General features: G+C 42.9%; 1 protein-coding gene across 6 annotated transcripts in view; it reads right to left on the reverse strand.

Moving 5' to 3' along the window:
* PHF20L1 (PHD finger protein 20 like 1) overlaps positions 1-9,077 on the reverse strand; it is a 56,758-nt gene extending 47,681 nt beyond the window's left edge. For 3 of the 6 annotated variants that reach the window (XM_054270040.1, XM_054270009.1, XM_054270048.1), the window contains exons 1-4: positions 8,998-9,077; positions 7,886-7,991; positions 574-745; positions 342-426 (exon numbers count right to left, since the gene is read on the reverse strand). In XM_054270040.1, the coding sequence (XP_054126015.1) occupies positions 342-426; positions 574-745; positions 7,886-7,968 (340 nt within the window). In that variant the 5' untranslated portion in view covers positions 7,969-7,991; positions 8,998-9,077. Of the gene's footprint in view, positions 1-341; positions 427-573; positions 746-7,885; positions 7,992-8,388; positions 8,551-8,997 lie in introns of those variants that run through there. The other 3 variants (XM_054270032.1, XM_054270017.1, XM_054270024.1) reach the window with 2 other exon arrangements.
* Between the last annotated feature and the right edge of the window lie 3,984 nt (positions 9,078-13,061).

The raw sequence follows: 13,061 nt of genomic DNA on the forward strand, positions 1-13,061 counted from the left end.
AGACAATTTTGAAAATTTTAATAGAACATTAACTCAAATCAAAAATAGCACAAAATTGTCCTCAGACTGTGCACAGGAGCTTTTGATCACTGAAACAGTAAAAATATTTTTAAAAGCATTTTGTCTTCTAGGAGAAGACAAAAAAGAAGTTTTCAAATTTGACACAGATAAAAGACAAACATTTTACTAAATTTGATATATAAAAACATTTATAAAAACATTTTCACTTAATATTGGGGCAGAGAGGAAAACCTCATAGCCATATCACTTTTTAAAGCAGACTAAATCCACAGCACAGCATTTTCAAGCAGGCCTTACCAATGGAGCATTGCAATACATACCCTCTTTATTAATTGCTTCAATCTTTGCAGGGTAATATCGACAGTCTGTCCAACGAGCTAGGACTTCTTCTCCCGGTTTAAAATCCTATTTTAAACAAAATTAGTAATTAATATTTAAATAATTTAGATTTTTTTTCCCTAAAAATCAAGTATTATGTGCTAGAGAGATTTAATGTAGAAAACAAGTAGAGCAGTTTACAAAAGTCTAAGACAAAATAAATGTACCACTTACAACAAATTCCTCATCATCCTTCAGCCCCTCTTTCCTCAAAGCTGGTCTCTCCAAAGGTCTCAGCCTGTTGCTGTCCCAGTAAATCCACTCATCATAGCGATGGCTCCAGCGCTCAAAATGCACCAACATCTTCCCCTCCTCATAATCTATCTTCTCAATTCGAGATGGATACCTGAGTGTTAAACACAACTGCTAAGTCTCAAAGGTTTCTGTCTTGGTTTAGATACAATAGTGCCTACATGACCTTCCAGAAAGTTGTATTAACACTCTGTACTGAAAAATCTCTAAGTCTGAGAAAGGCTAAGTAACTGAAATGGTTGGATAACATTTAGTTCGAGAATCTATAAACAACATTGAAAATTAGAATCGGGCAGAATTCAGCTCCTTCTGCCCTTCAAAGAAGTATTGAAACAGATTCAAAAGTGCACAGAATCTCCTAAAAAATAAAAAAAGTTAATTACATCATTGATTTTTTATCAGCATTTATATTAGGGCTGCTCTAAAGTTAACAATGTGTATGGAAAAGAAAGACCACAGGAAAAGGACAGCTGCCTTTAACAACCTGTTTTTCAAACCAAGTACTACTGTGAGCCAATAGTAAAACAGCAGAGCTTGAGCAACCAATTTCCAATCCTACAGCAAATTCTTTAGCTAGAAAGGCAACTGACATATGTAGGGAACCTGTCAACATCATCAATTTTGAATATAATCCCTCCTGAAAAAATACTGATTGTCCTCTTAAAGGAGTCTTTATCACTATGTTCTGACTAAAATATAAGTTATCAGAAGTACAGGCTTTCCTTATTTCTTACTAACTGGACATTAAAACAAAACATGTCAATCTCAATTTGCTCTTTCTTTTCTCCTGTCCTACTTCTTCAACTGCCATGGTGTATACAGCTTCCCAACATTTAAATATTTCAGGAGCTACTGATTAAGAAAATCTCTCTGATTTTCTAGGTTGCTACTGCAGCCACATTTCACCCTCACACCAGAATTCAGACACTCCAAGCTCTTGTGGCATTTCTCTCATCCATAGATTTCAGAAACACTAAATATTTTTATATCTGTTCTTTAAGACCCCATCTCTTTCTCTCGCTGAACTTCCAAAACAACCCACAAAGTCTTAGTCTAAAACTGAAGCCTCTCATTTGCAACTCCCCTAATAAAATCTTTTTCAAGTCTTTCGAAGAAACAAGATCAGCCTCTCTTCCCCATCTAAAGTAGACTGACAACAACAATCTAACAAGAAAGGTGAAACTGATGATTTACTGCATTAAAACAGAATGTAAAACTCTTGGGTCAAACCTGTATCCCAGCAGCAACATTCTGGTTTAACTCTGAACAAGGGTTCAAGAAAATAAGTCAGCCATGAAATGGTTTTCCTAAGTCCTGCCTCTGGTTATACTTTCTTTATAAGTCCATATGTTGCTACACTTAGAAATTTTATTATAAAAAAATTTAGTATAAATTTTCTAGGTTTTTTTCATCTTCCAGTTTCAGACTGGAACTTGACACGAAACACCAGAACAAGCAGGAAGAGGAGCGAAGCAGAGGAAAAAGTTAAGTTACTGTTACAACAGCAAGTGTGTGAGAAACAATGTAACCTAAAGGAGTTCCAAGCAGAAGGACGACACAGAAATTTACCAGAGGGAAAGGAGGAAAACCACCAGAAAAGCAAAGGAGAGAAAGTTCACTTTGCAGCAATCAGAAATGGAAGCCAAGAACAGTGCTGCCCTTTCCAGTACAGTTTGAAATTTTAGGTTTATTGCATGCCAGCCACCAGTGATGCAAAACTATGGTTGTTTCACAAAATTCAGGGCCAAGCAGCTGAAAGAGAATTCTCCTTTTCCTACACGTCTCCAATGCAAACACTCTGCTCCCACTATGGCACATCCCTGCAGCAGCTCCCCTGCTATGGCCAAGAGCTTCCTCTGGTCAGCAGCAGCCAAGGCACCACTCCAAGCACTCTGTGAGACAACAACAGGAGGGACAAAATGGGAAAATCCAGCACTGACATGGAAAGAGCAAACCACATAAGAGGGGAAAGTAAAATGCAGAGCACGCTTTAGAGACAAATATTTTTAAATTAAGATAATTATAAGGAAAATTCAGCAAGCCAAGAATCAAGATATTAATATATATACAAAATCAAAAGATAAAAAGTTAGCATCAGTTAATAAAAGAAGAGGTGCAAAATGTTAATTCTCATTAGAGATCACTGTAGATGAGACAAGAAGCTCAAGGTATTTACAGGTTAATTTCTCTTTGCTAAATATGATTTCTGCTACCACCATCTTTCTAAAAATCCATGATATGTCCTTAGAGATGGAACTGCCCAAGCCGTATGCAATTGGTTATTAGGTAACCCAAACACAACTCTGTATTTAGCAACAAACTATTATCCTCAATATCCACTAAACTTAGCCACACATTGTGCCACAAATATGCACCAACAGTAATATTTCACAATACTGATCCCACAGTAGAAAAGACCAGAACATATGGACTGCAGAACTTACTCTTGTAAATTATCCCCTGCACAAAAAGATCTTCCTGGTGATTTTGTATTTTTACTGAAAAGAATCAATTTCATGAATTAAAAATATTAATATGAAGATGATTACATCTCTCAGACTTCAGAACTTGTATGTGGAAGTTCCTTCCATCACAAAGTTACAATTAAGCATTTGAAGAAATACTGCAAAGGGAGACACAAATATCATTCTTTACAGTACCAAAGAATAATAATATCTAAAGGCCAAAACAACTTTCCAGTCAGGTTAATTCCCCCAGCAACTAAGCCACATTAAGTCATCACAATGAAACTGATATACAGCTGGATCTCACAACACTTCATCAGCACAAACCAGAAAAACACACTCTAAAATTTGAGGCAAGAGTCTTCACTTTTCAAAAAAAAGAAAAAAAAAAAGACTCAGACCAGCACACTGAAATTCAATAATCAAGGAGTTTCTTTTATGGGAAGAAACAATATTCGGCACATTTTGGGTGTGCTTTTTCAAAAACAGCTGGAAAGAGCATGTAATAATCACAAGTGAAGTTTCATCCAAATTTCAGGGGGGTTTGCTCTTCCTTTTCCAAGATGGAACAAGAGAACTGCTGGTAGCTGAATTTACCTGCCCAGTTTACACATTGCATGCCCTCCATTCTCAGGTTCCAATCTTGGCAGTTCCAACCCATTAGAATTATGCAATATTTTTGGAAAGCCTCAGAATTTGATATGGCTTAAAAATGAATACTACAAAGCCCTGGTAAGGCAACAACAGTGTTCTAACATATATACAATAAAAAAAATAAATTGAAAACTTCCCACTTCGCTTCTTTACAGTGTAAAAAAAACCACTGAACATTTTTCCACTGCACTCAACACACATTAACAACCACACAGACAGCACTTTTTTTACATCATCCTTTTAATCTTTCAAAAGTGACCAAAAAGTAGCGAATTGCCTTGTGAAATGGGACAATAGGCATTTCAGACTGTAAAAGAGAATACAATATTACTAAATTTGCCCAAGATTGTACCTACAAAATCTACAAACACACTCATACTTCCTGCCTGTGCAACACTGGTTTGGTTTAAAAAGTGCTTCCTTCTACCTCACAGAGGATATAAAACCAAATACCCTCCATACTGATTTCTCACAAATAGTGTTCTAGAGTCTGCAAAACCTGCAAACACCTCTTTCTAGGTCCCCACATTTATTATACATATATTGTATTAAATATAAAGCAGACTTCACTTCCCTTTCCAACACCTGCCAGGTAACCCAGTCAACTGAAATCCAAAGCAAGGAGTGTACCAAGAAGAGTTCTCAAATTCCTTCAGAGAAAAGACTTCCTCCATACTGGAGCAGGGGTGGAAATTGATCCAGATAATCAAATACACCAAGAGGTAGAGCTGTTGTTCCAACAACTAACCTATTTTAGAGGGCTGTTTCCATTCTAGAAAGCAGGGCCATCTATCTGTACTTCATCACCTAACTTAAGAGTTGAGATTGAGCATATTAATAAAGACTATCAGAAAAACAACAGGGTTTTTTCAAATCAGTATCTGCTGCTTACAGGACAACCAGTAGAGAGTTACAGCCAAAAAACCCACACAAAAATATTACAAAAAGGAAGAGATGCATCTTTAAATACATCAGCTTTGCAGGGACAGTGTCCTACTTGCGGGAGCTGACAGCTCAAGAACTGCCTTACACACAGACATGCACTCGCAGGCAAGGGCAGCTCCACTGCTTTTTCACTTGCTCTGTCAGCAAAGAGAGGCAGTAGAGGGTGCATGCACATGTATTAGTTTTTGTATGAGATCACAGGAGAATTCAAACTGAAAGCAACCTCAGAAAGCCTCCAGTCCAACCTCCCACTCAAAGCAGGGTCAGCTATGGCAACAGGCCAGGTTTTCCAGTGTTTTATCCATCCCAGTCTTGAAAAACTCCCATGCTGGACACTCCACAAACTTCAGGCAACCTGATCCACTGCTTGACTGTCCCAACAGGAAAAAGATTCTCCTTAACCTAGTCTGAATATCTCATTTCAGTTTGTGCCTGTTGTCTTGGTTGTTTTGTTCTCTAACTACCTGGAGGGTTTGGCTAAGGCTGGTTGATGACAGCCCTGTAGGTACTGGAAGGCTGACAGTGGGATTTCTGAAGCCTTCTCCAAGCTAAAGAAGTCATTTCCTCACTCTCTCTTTATAGGTCATACATTCCTCCAGCCCCTGATCATTTCACACACTTAATAATTTTCTATTTTGTAATTTTCAATGCCATCTCATTTATTATCTGCTGACAGATGATCAGTTTTGATTAGAGCTGCAGTTCACGGCTTGCTTCAGTGGATTTAAATGGAACAAGTGGTACAAGTTCTTTATGCAAGATGATCCCCTGCAACAGCATAACTGCTGTGCTTGATAAAGGAGCAATACAGCAAAACTAAACATGCTCATTGACAGCCTGTCTTGTCTTTGCTGACCAGTCTGACCAGGCTTTCTTCTACTCTGTCACAGTACAGGACAGATGACACCAGTGATCCAAACACCCTCTGCAAAAACTTCATTTAAAAGTACAGGGCTTTAAAGCAATAAGTAGTTAAGGTACATTGATGACATCTCAAAAGTTTACAGAACATAAATGAAACACCAGATGCCAGGAGTTCAATTTCAGCAACTACTACACAGGTGAAAATTAAAGACCTGCAAAAGTACCTCAAAAAACAAAAACATATTTTATTGTATTTCTTCTTACAGCCTCTAGAAGCCTTTCTTGATTAACATTTTAACTAGTCATGACCATCAGATGACAGCAAGCTTTCAGAAAAATGGAGAAAAAATTGAAATCCTTTTAAAGGCTATTTCTCAGCAAGTGTGCTCAATTTGTCACTTGTAGAAAGACTGAGCTAAGCAATAGCAATGCTCTTCAATTTGGCTTTTGTTAAAATATAATAAAGAGATTTCATGTAAGTTCAGCAAGTTTATTTTCTTTGAAGTATGTATTTCTGCATGCAAATGAGCAGAATGCATAGAGATCATATATAGCAAGAATTTTAAAAACATCCACCACTCCCTTATGCAACAGAAAGCCAACTAAAAAAAATCCCATAGACTATCATTACAACCCCTGACACCCTAATAATAGCACAACAGTGGATTTTCTGTCACAAGATATTTGGGTTTGTATTATTAGTTCATTTTGTATTACTAGTTCACTTGAAATGCAGTCAAGTTTTCATTGTTGCTGTAACTGCTGAATTTTGATATTAACTTTCTTCTGTATATGGCAGCACAGAAGTTTACAGGTATTTAAACTTGACCTGGGTCTACCTGGTGTACAGATAATAAATCAAATCCTGGAAAGTTCAGGATAAATTCTATTCTTCCTGAAAACACCCAGCAACTCAGCTGCAGAGCTTGTGACATGGCCATGCCTGACAATCCAAACCTAGACAAGAACTCCAGCACTGACATGCAACCCTTCCCTGGAAAAAGCTGGGCAGGTCTGACACAAACATACACTGGATACTCAGTAATATTTTTTTTTATATTATTAAGCTATATTTACATACTAATTTTTGTTATCTTATTACATAACCAACTATCTCTAGTCACAGAATATGCTATAAAAAAGTTTTATTGATCTATTTTGGATGTTTTCCTTATCCTGCCATTCAGTGTGCTGAAAACCCAGTCTACAGCAACAGGTAAGAACAAGAACAGTTCTACAAACCAAGTCCTTTAGAGTCCATTTATTAAGACAAACACTTTTCCTATAATTAAAATCAAAGCTCTACAAATAAAAAGTTTGACCCAACTTTGTATACAGAGCACATAACACTGGAGCAGACATGTCAATAACACACAGACTTAGCTCGCAATCACTTGGAGTCACCAGGATCAGATATTGACAGGAACATGCTGAACTCTCCAGGAATGCAACAGAAAAGCAGCTACACACCTCTGCATTTCCCAGCCCTAATAAATCAGAGAGCAGCTAAGAAAAAACTTCTAAGTAGAAGCATCAACTACTTCAGTCACCTACTCTAACAAAACCAGGGATTTTTCAAACTCAACTAGCATGGCCAGCACACATCAACAGATCAGCCCACTTGCTTTAATAAAATTTTTACTAGCAACTTTTTTCATCAGAACAGCTCCTTTCACAATGCACATGATGTGCAGCATAGTCCTTGTGCCCACAATTTTAATTTTATAGTCTTTGAATTCACAATAGGCCTGGCTAGTTGGGAGTCACAGTTTTAAGCACTTAATTCCTCCAGCTGTTTAATAAAAACACAACTGCATCTGCCTATCCCATGAACTCCAATTCAGGATGTGGGTTTGGTTTTTTTTTTAGAATCAGTTTTGTGGACCTGTCAAGTGTGACAAGTGAACACAAAACAACTCCCCTTGCATGCCTTCAAATGAAGACAAAAGAAGTCTTTGATCATGAAGTTTGCCTCATTGACACACCAATCACCTCGGCCATGACACTGAATTCCACACTGCTCCTGAATTCCACACTGCTCCAGAAAGGCTCTTTGCTCCCTACAGCTGCACAAGCCACCAAGAGCACAAACACAAACCCACAGGAAAGTTTAGCTTGAGATTTCTGAAGTGAAAATATTTTCCTGAAAGCTAAAACTTTCATCAGACTTAGGTGGAAATTCATAAAGTTCACATGTGGAAATTGACAAATAATAGATGTGCTGTTTTTTATAGTCAATTATCAAAGCACACAAACAACACAAAATAATTATGCTCTCAGCAAACACCACCCAATGTCTTCCATACCATTTCTGCAAATAGTCCAGTGCCTCCAAACGAGCACCAATCTCAAATGTGATTCCAGGACGATTTGGAGGCTTTTTACTCATCTTGATATTGTCTTTTTCACCACCTTGGAAGAAAGGAAAAAAGTTGCATTAAAACACATTATGCTGTTTAAAATGTGTCATTGACAACAAATATATTCCAGAGGGTGAAAAGATGCAAAATTTTGATCCTGACTTTGTATTAACTGCTTAGCTTACACAAATACAGGCAGGGCCCAAAAAAAAAAAAAAAAAGTCGCAAAAACCCCTTCATACATACTTTTATTCAGATTTCTTTCCCTTCAAAAATATCTGTCATCAACCTTAACTCAAAAAATAATAAGAAAAAACCATAGTGCTCATCTCTGGAACTCTACTAGACTGTAATTCCTTCACATAATTTTTAAGCAAAATTTTAATTTACCTATAGTTAACATGTGTGCTCTCCTCGGGTGAAGAAAAGGGAAACTAAGAAGAACTTACCTTATCAAGAACAGATAAACATGGCCTAAAGGACAAGTAAGATTAAATGAGCACAAACAAAAAATAAACAAAACCTCATCTTGAGTATTTCTATGCACTCATAGTCGCATTCATAGCACAGAGTTTCAGTCACAGCTGGCTTCTAATTTTATTTTGCAGTTCAGTCACTATCAAAAAGGAAAAAAACCACCAAAAACCTCTCTGTGCAAGTGCTGTCGCTATCACCGCCACTTTCCGCGGTGCCCCCTGCACCAGCCCAAGCCCCCTTGCCGAGCGGCAGTGCCGGGATGCGGGCTCGGAGCCTGCCAGCCCCGCACTGCGGGGGGAGCGGCACCGGCCCCCGTTCCGCAGCGGGGCTCCCCTGCGAGCTCCGCCAGCGCCGAGAGCGGCCAAGGGCGAGCGGGGCCGGGAGCGGCGGGGCCGCGGCCGCAGCGCTCGGCACCGCCGGGGAGGCCCCGCCGGACCCCCGGCCGCGGGCGGGGCCCGGCGCGAGCAGAACCGCGGGCGCCGCCCCGCCAGGCCCGGCCGGGGTGCGGGAGCCGCCGGAGCCCCGCCGCCCGCGCTCCCCCCGCATTCCCTCCTCGCTTCCCCCGCGGTGCCAGCCCTTACCGCCCGCTCGGCTCGCTCGGGGCCCGGCGCGGCTGCCGCGGGCTGTCCGGCACGGCCGCCCCTCACCGCCCCATCCTGCCCGCGCCCCGCGCGCGTCACCGCTGCGCGACGCGCCCCGCCCCCGGCACGTGACTGCGCAGGGGCGGGGGGCGAGCCAGACAAAGAGCGGCGGCCGCGGCCCGGGACAGCGAAACCGGCACGGCGACACTGCCTCACACCGACAGTGCTTTACACTGCCACACACCGCCACGCAAACAGCGGGGAGCGGAGGGAAAGGAAATGTTTAATCAAGGCACTGGGGCATTTCTCGCCTTGGCAAAGGCTGGGGGAGTTGGGGCTGCTCAGCCCCAGAGGTAGGCGGCTGACGGGGAACCTCGTCCAGCAGTGTCTGAGGGAGGGATCAAGAACACGGATCAGGCTCAGCTCGGTGGTGCCGAGTACAAGAGGGAACGGGCACAATGCACAGGGAGTTTCAGCTGAATAGGAAGAACTTTAGTGTACAGTGACCCTGCACTGAAACATTGTCTAAAGAGGTGTGGAGTCTCTGCACTAATTCAGGTGGACACAATCCTGTGCAATGTGTTCTAGAATGACCCTGCTTAAGCAAGAGGGTTGGACCGAATGACCCACTGCTGTCCCTTCCAGTCTGACCTGTTCTGTCACTCTGATAGGGAGAAAAAGACTCAGGGCAGTCACTGAGAAGGTCCCGGAGGTGCCACAGCCCCAGCCAAGCAGCAGCCTGACAGTGGCCTGTTTTTGCCTCTTTTTTACCCATGAAATCCCCTTCATCTGACCCACAGATTTTCTTGCTGTTATTCATCCCAGCCTCCCCCCATGCTGCTGAGGGCTGGGTGGGTGCTTGGCAGCTGGTGAACAGCCCACTGCTGTCCCTGTGACACCCAGTGTTGTGGTGGCTGCTGTATTGCTTATCGCTGTGTTCTGCTCTGCCTGAGGGACCTGTGATAAAGGCAATGACCATGAGCCAAGTCTGGCATTTGGCCCCTGCATTGCTGCCATCCCAGTCCTCAGAGAACAATCTCATGGAGTCTTTCCTTCTATTCTTCTCCAGGACAGATGTTCCTAAGCTTGTAATGGCGAGATCAGCAGCATCATCACATCCCCCTGGATGTGATCAGTAAAATAAATGTCAAGTTTCCAGCAATTAATAAAAAGGCATAGTGTATTTCTGGAAACTGCACATTTTGGATCACAGCTTGTCAGTCCTTTCCATTAAGTGACCTTTAAGAACTTTTCTGAGTCTATTGAGTTTGTGTGGCAAGATTTTGGTAGTGGAGAGCTTCTGTGAGAAGCTGCCAGAAGCTTTCCCCATGTCCACCAGAGCCAAAGCCAACTGGGTCTAAGACAGAGCCACCCCTGGCCAATGCTCAGGCTATCAGTGACAGTGCTTTGCCTTGGATGGTAACTGGTGAGTGATCTCAGGAGTGATCTTTAGGACTGACCTCTCCTCTTGCCCTAGAAGCCTTTTGTTGTATTTACTCTCCCCTGTCCATTTGGGAAGGGCAGTGACAGAGTGGCTTTGGTGAGCACCTGGTGTCCAGACAAGGTCCCTAACAGCAGCAGGACAGACAGGACAGTTTGTGTGGTAGCCCTTGGACCTGTCCAGAGAGTGCCAGCTGTGAGAAACCTGCTCTTTGCTCACCTGGAGCCTCTGGCAGAAAACACCTGGAAAGACCCAAGGTTGACCTCTGGGATTGTGGAGCTGAGGGCATCAAGGGTCTGAGATGTACCAGATGTTCATAGGAAGGGGCACCTCTACACATAATGCAACTGAAGGTACATGGAATGAGGGGGTAGGATTGATCACACAGTGGGTTCTGAGGAACTCCCAGTGCCCCTGAATGCTGAAAGGGGTCACCATTGAGCCAGGAGGCAGAGATTTCAGAGCATCATCTGAGGAGGTGGCTCAAGCCTGAAAGTATAATAAAGAGCAGAAAGTGAAAGGCAATATGCTCTGTTTGCCAATGCTTCCTCTTGTGTTGTGCAAAATCATCTGATGTGGAAAGCTGCTGGGTGGAGCACAAGTCATGGACCAAATTAATTGATTGCACGTGTAGGGATGTTTGGGGGATGTCCCACAGACTAAGGGAATGACATCTGTGCATGTGTCACTGGACAAGGAGGGGATCATGATTGATAGTGATGTTGATATCACACCAATGTGGTGGCTGCTGCTGAATAACACTTCCACAGTGTCAGGGCTCACTTTTTTTCCCCACTCATCTTCCCCAGCAAGCAGGCAAGGGGTGGGCAAGAGACTGGGAGGGGCAGAACTATAACAGTTGATCTAAACTGGCCAAAGGGATATTCCATGCCATAAAACATTGACCTCAGCAAGAAAATATGGGGCAGAAGAAGAAGACTGTTGGGACATTTTCTTCCAGGGTGACCATTGCTGGGAGATGGAGGGGTATGGGTCTGCTGGTGGGAAGTGCTGAGTGCTCCCCTTTGAATTGCCTGGGGTTTTTTTGGGGTTGGGTTTTCTGGTTTAGGGGTTTTGCTTTCCTTCATTTATTAGACTGTCCTCATGGAGATCTGCAAACATTTCTGGGGGTGCTGTTGACAGTGACTGAACATGAGCCAACAGTGTGCCAAGGAGAACAACAGCATCCTGGCTTGTTTCAGAAACAGTGTGGCCAGCAGGACTGGGGAATGAGATTGTCCCTCTGTACTGAGCACTGGTGAGGCTGTATCTTGAATCCTGTGTTCAGCTTTGGGCCCCTCACTGCAAGAAAGACATTGAGGGGCTGGAATATGTCCAGAGAGTGGCAACAGAGCTGGGGAAGGGTCTGGAGCACAAGTCTGAGGAGGAGCAGCTGAGGGAGCTGGGGGTGCTCAGCCTGGAGAAAAGGAGGCTCAGGGAGGACCTTGTCACTCTACAACTCCCTGGAAGGAGGCTGTAGCCAGGTGGGGTTGGTCTTTTCCCCAGGCAACAAGTGATAGGAAAAGGCCTCAAGGTGTGCCAGAGGATGTTTAGATGGGATATTAGGAAAACATTTTTTTATGGAAAGAGTGGTCAGGCATTGGAACAGGCTGCACAGGGAAGTGGTGGAATCACCATTCCTCAAAGTGCTCGAAAACAAACGTGGATGTGGCAGTGGGAGGCATGGGTTAGTGGTGAACTAACCAGCAGTTCAGTTGTCCAGCAGCTCAGTTGACTTAGAGTTCTTTTCCAACCTTAATGATTCCATGATTCTCACTTTTGTTCTTCCCATTCTCTTCCCTATGCCACTGCTGGGGGAATGAGCGAGTGGCTGTGTGGGCGTTTGGCTGCTCTTCAAGGTCAATCCATCTGCTTCATTTAGTCCCCAGGAGGCTGCCTCCCACTTGAGGAGTCTTTATAGACATAATGTTCAGTAGGATATTTTAGAGTATTTGCTATGATATTTTTTTCCTCCCTAGATTTTCCCTTGTTACCATTTTCTGGAAGGTGGTAACAAACAGAAGAGACTGAAGGAAGAAGAAGGCTTGAAGAAAAACAAAGGAAGCAAAATAAGAAAACAAAGAGGGAAGGGAAGGGAAGGGAAGGGAAGGGAAGGGAAGGGAAGGGAAGGGAAGGGAAGGGAAGGGAAGGGAAGATTCCGGGAAGGGAAGGGAAGGGAAGGGAAGGGAAGGGAAGGGAAGGGAAGGGAAGGGAAGGGAAGGGAAGGGAAGGGAAGGAGTTTTTTTTCTTTTTTTTAGTAAAAATGTTGCCATTGTATTCATTTGAATTCTCTAGCTCTTACTACTGTTGGTGTAGTTTTGATGCAATCTGTTGTTTACAGGGTTTGCCACAGGATAGTGAAAGTTGTTGTGTAAGGAATGAGCTCTTTTTGAATGGCAAAGAATGTGCAGCATCAGGATAGTTGGAAAAGTGGAGTTGCTTCTGTCCAAGGAGAGGGAAAGGGGGAAGATAAAAGGCCATGAGGATGGAGCTGGGCACATGGGAGTCACTGAATCATGCTCTTCACCGCTGAAGGCTGAGTTATGCCATGGTGTGGGATGGGCTCAGTGCAGTGTGTAGCACCCCATTTCTTTGCTGCTGAGGCTGTTGAGAGCGAGGCAGA

This window comes from Melozone crissalis, unplaced genomic scaffold (genome assembly GCF_028551555.1).
Source record: "Melozone crissalis strain CALT ecotype California unplaced genomic scaffold, PUWL_Pcris_2 ptg000002l_1, whole genome shotgun sequence".
Classification (NCBI taxonomy): Eukaryota; Metazoa; Chordata; class Aves; order Passeriformes; family Passerellidae; genus Melozone; species Melozone crissalis.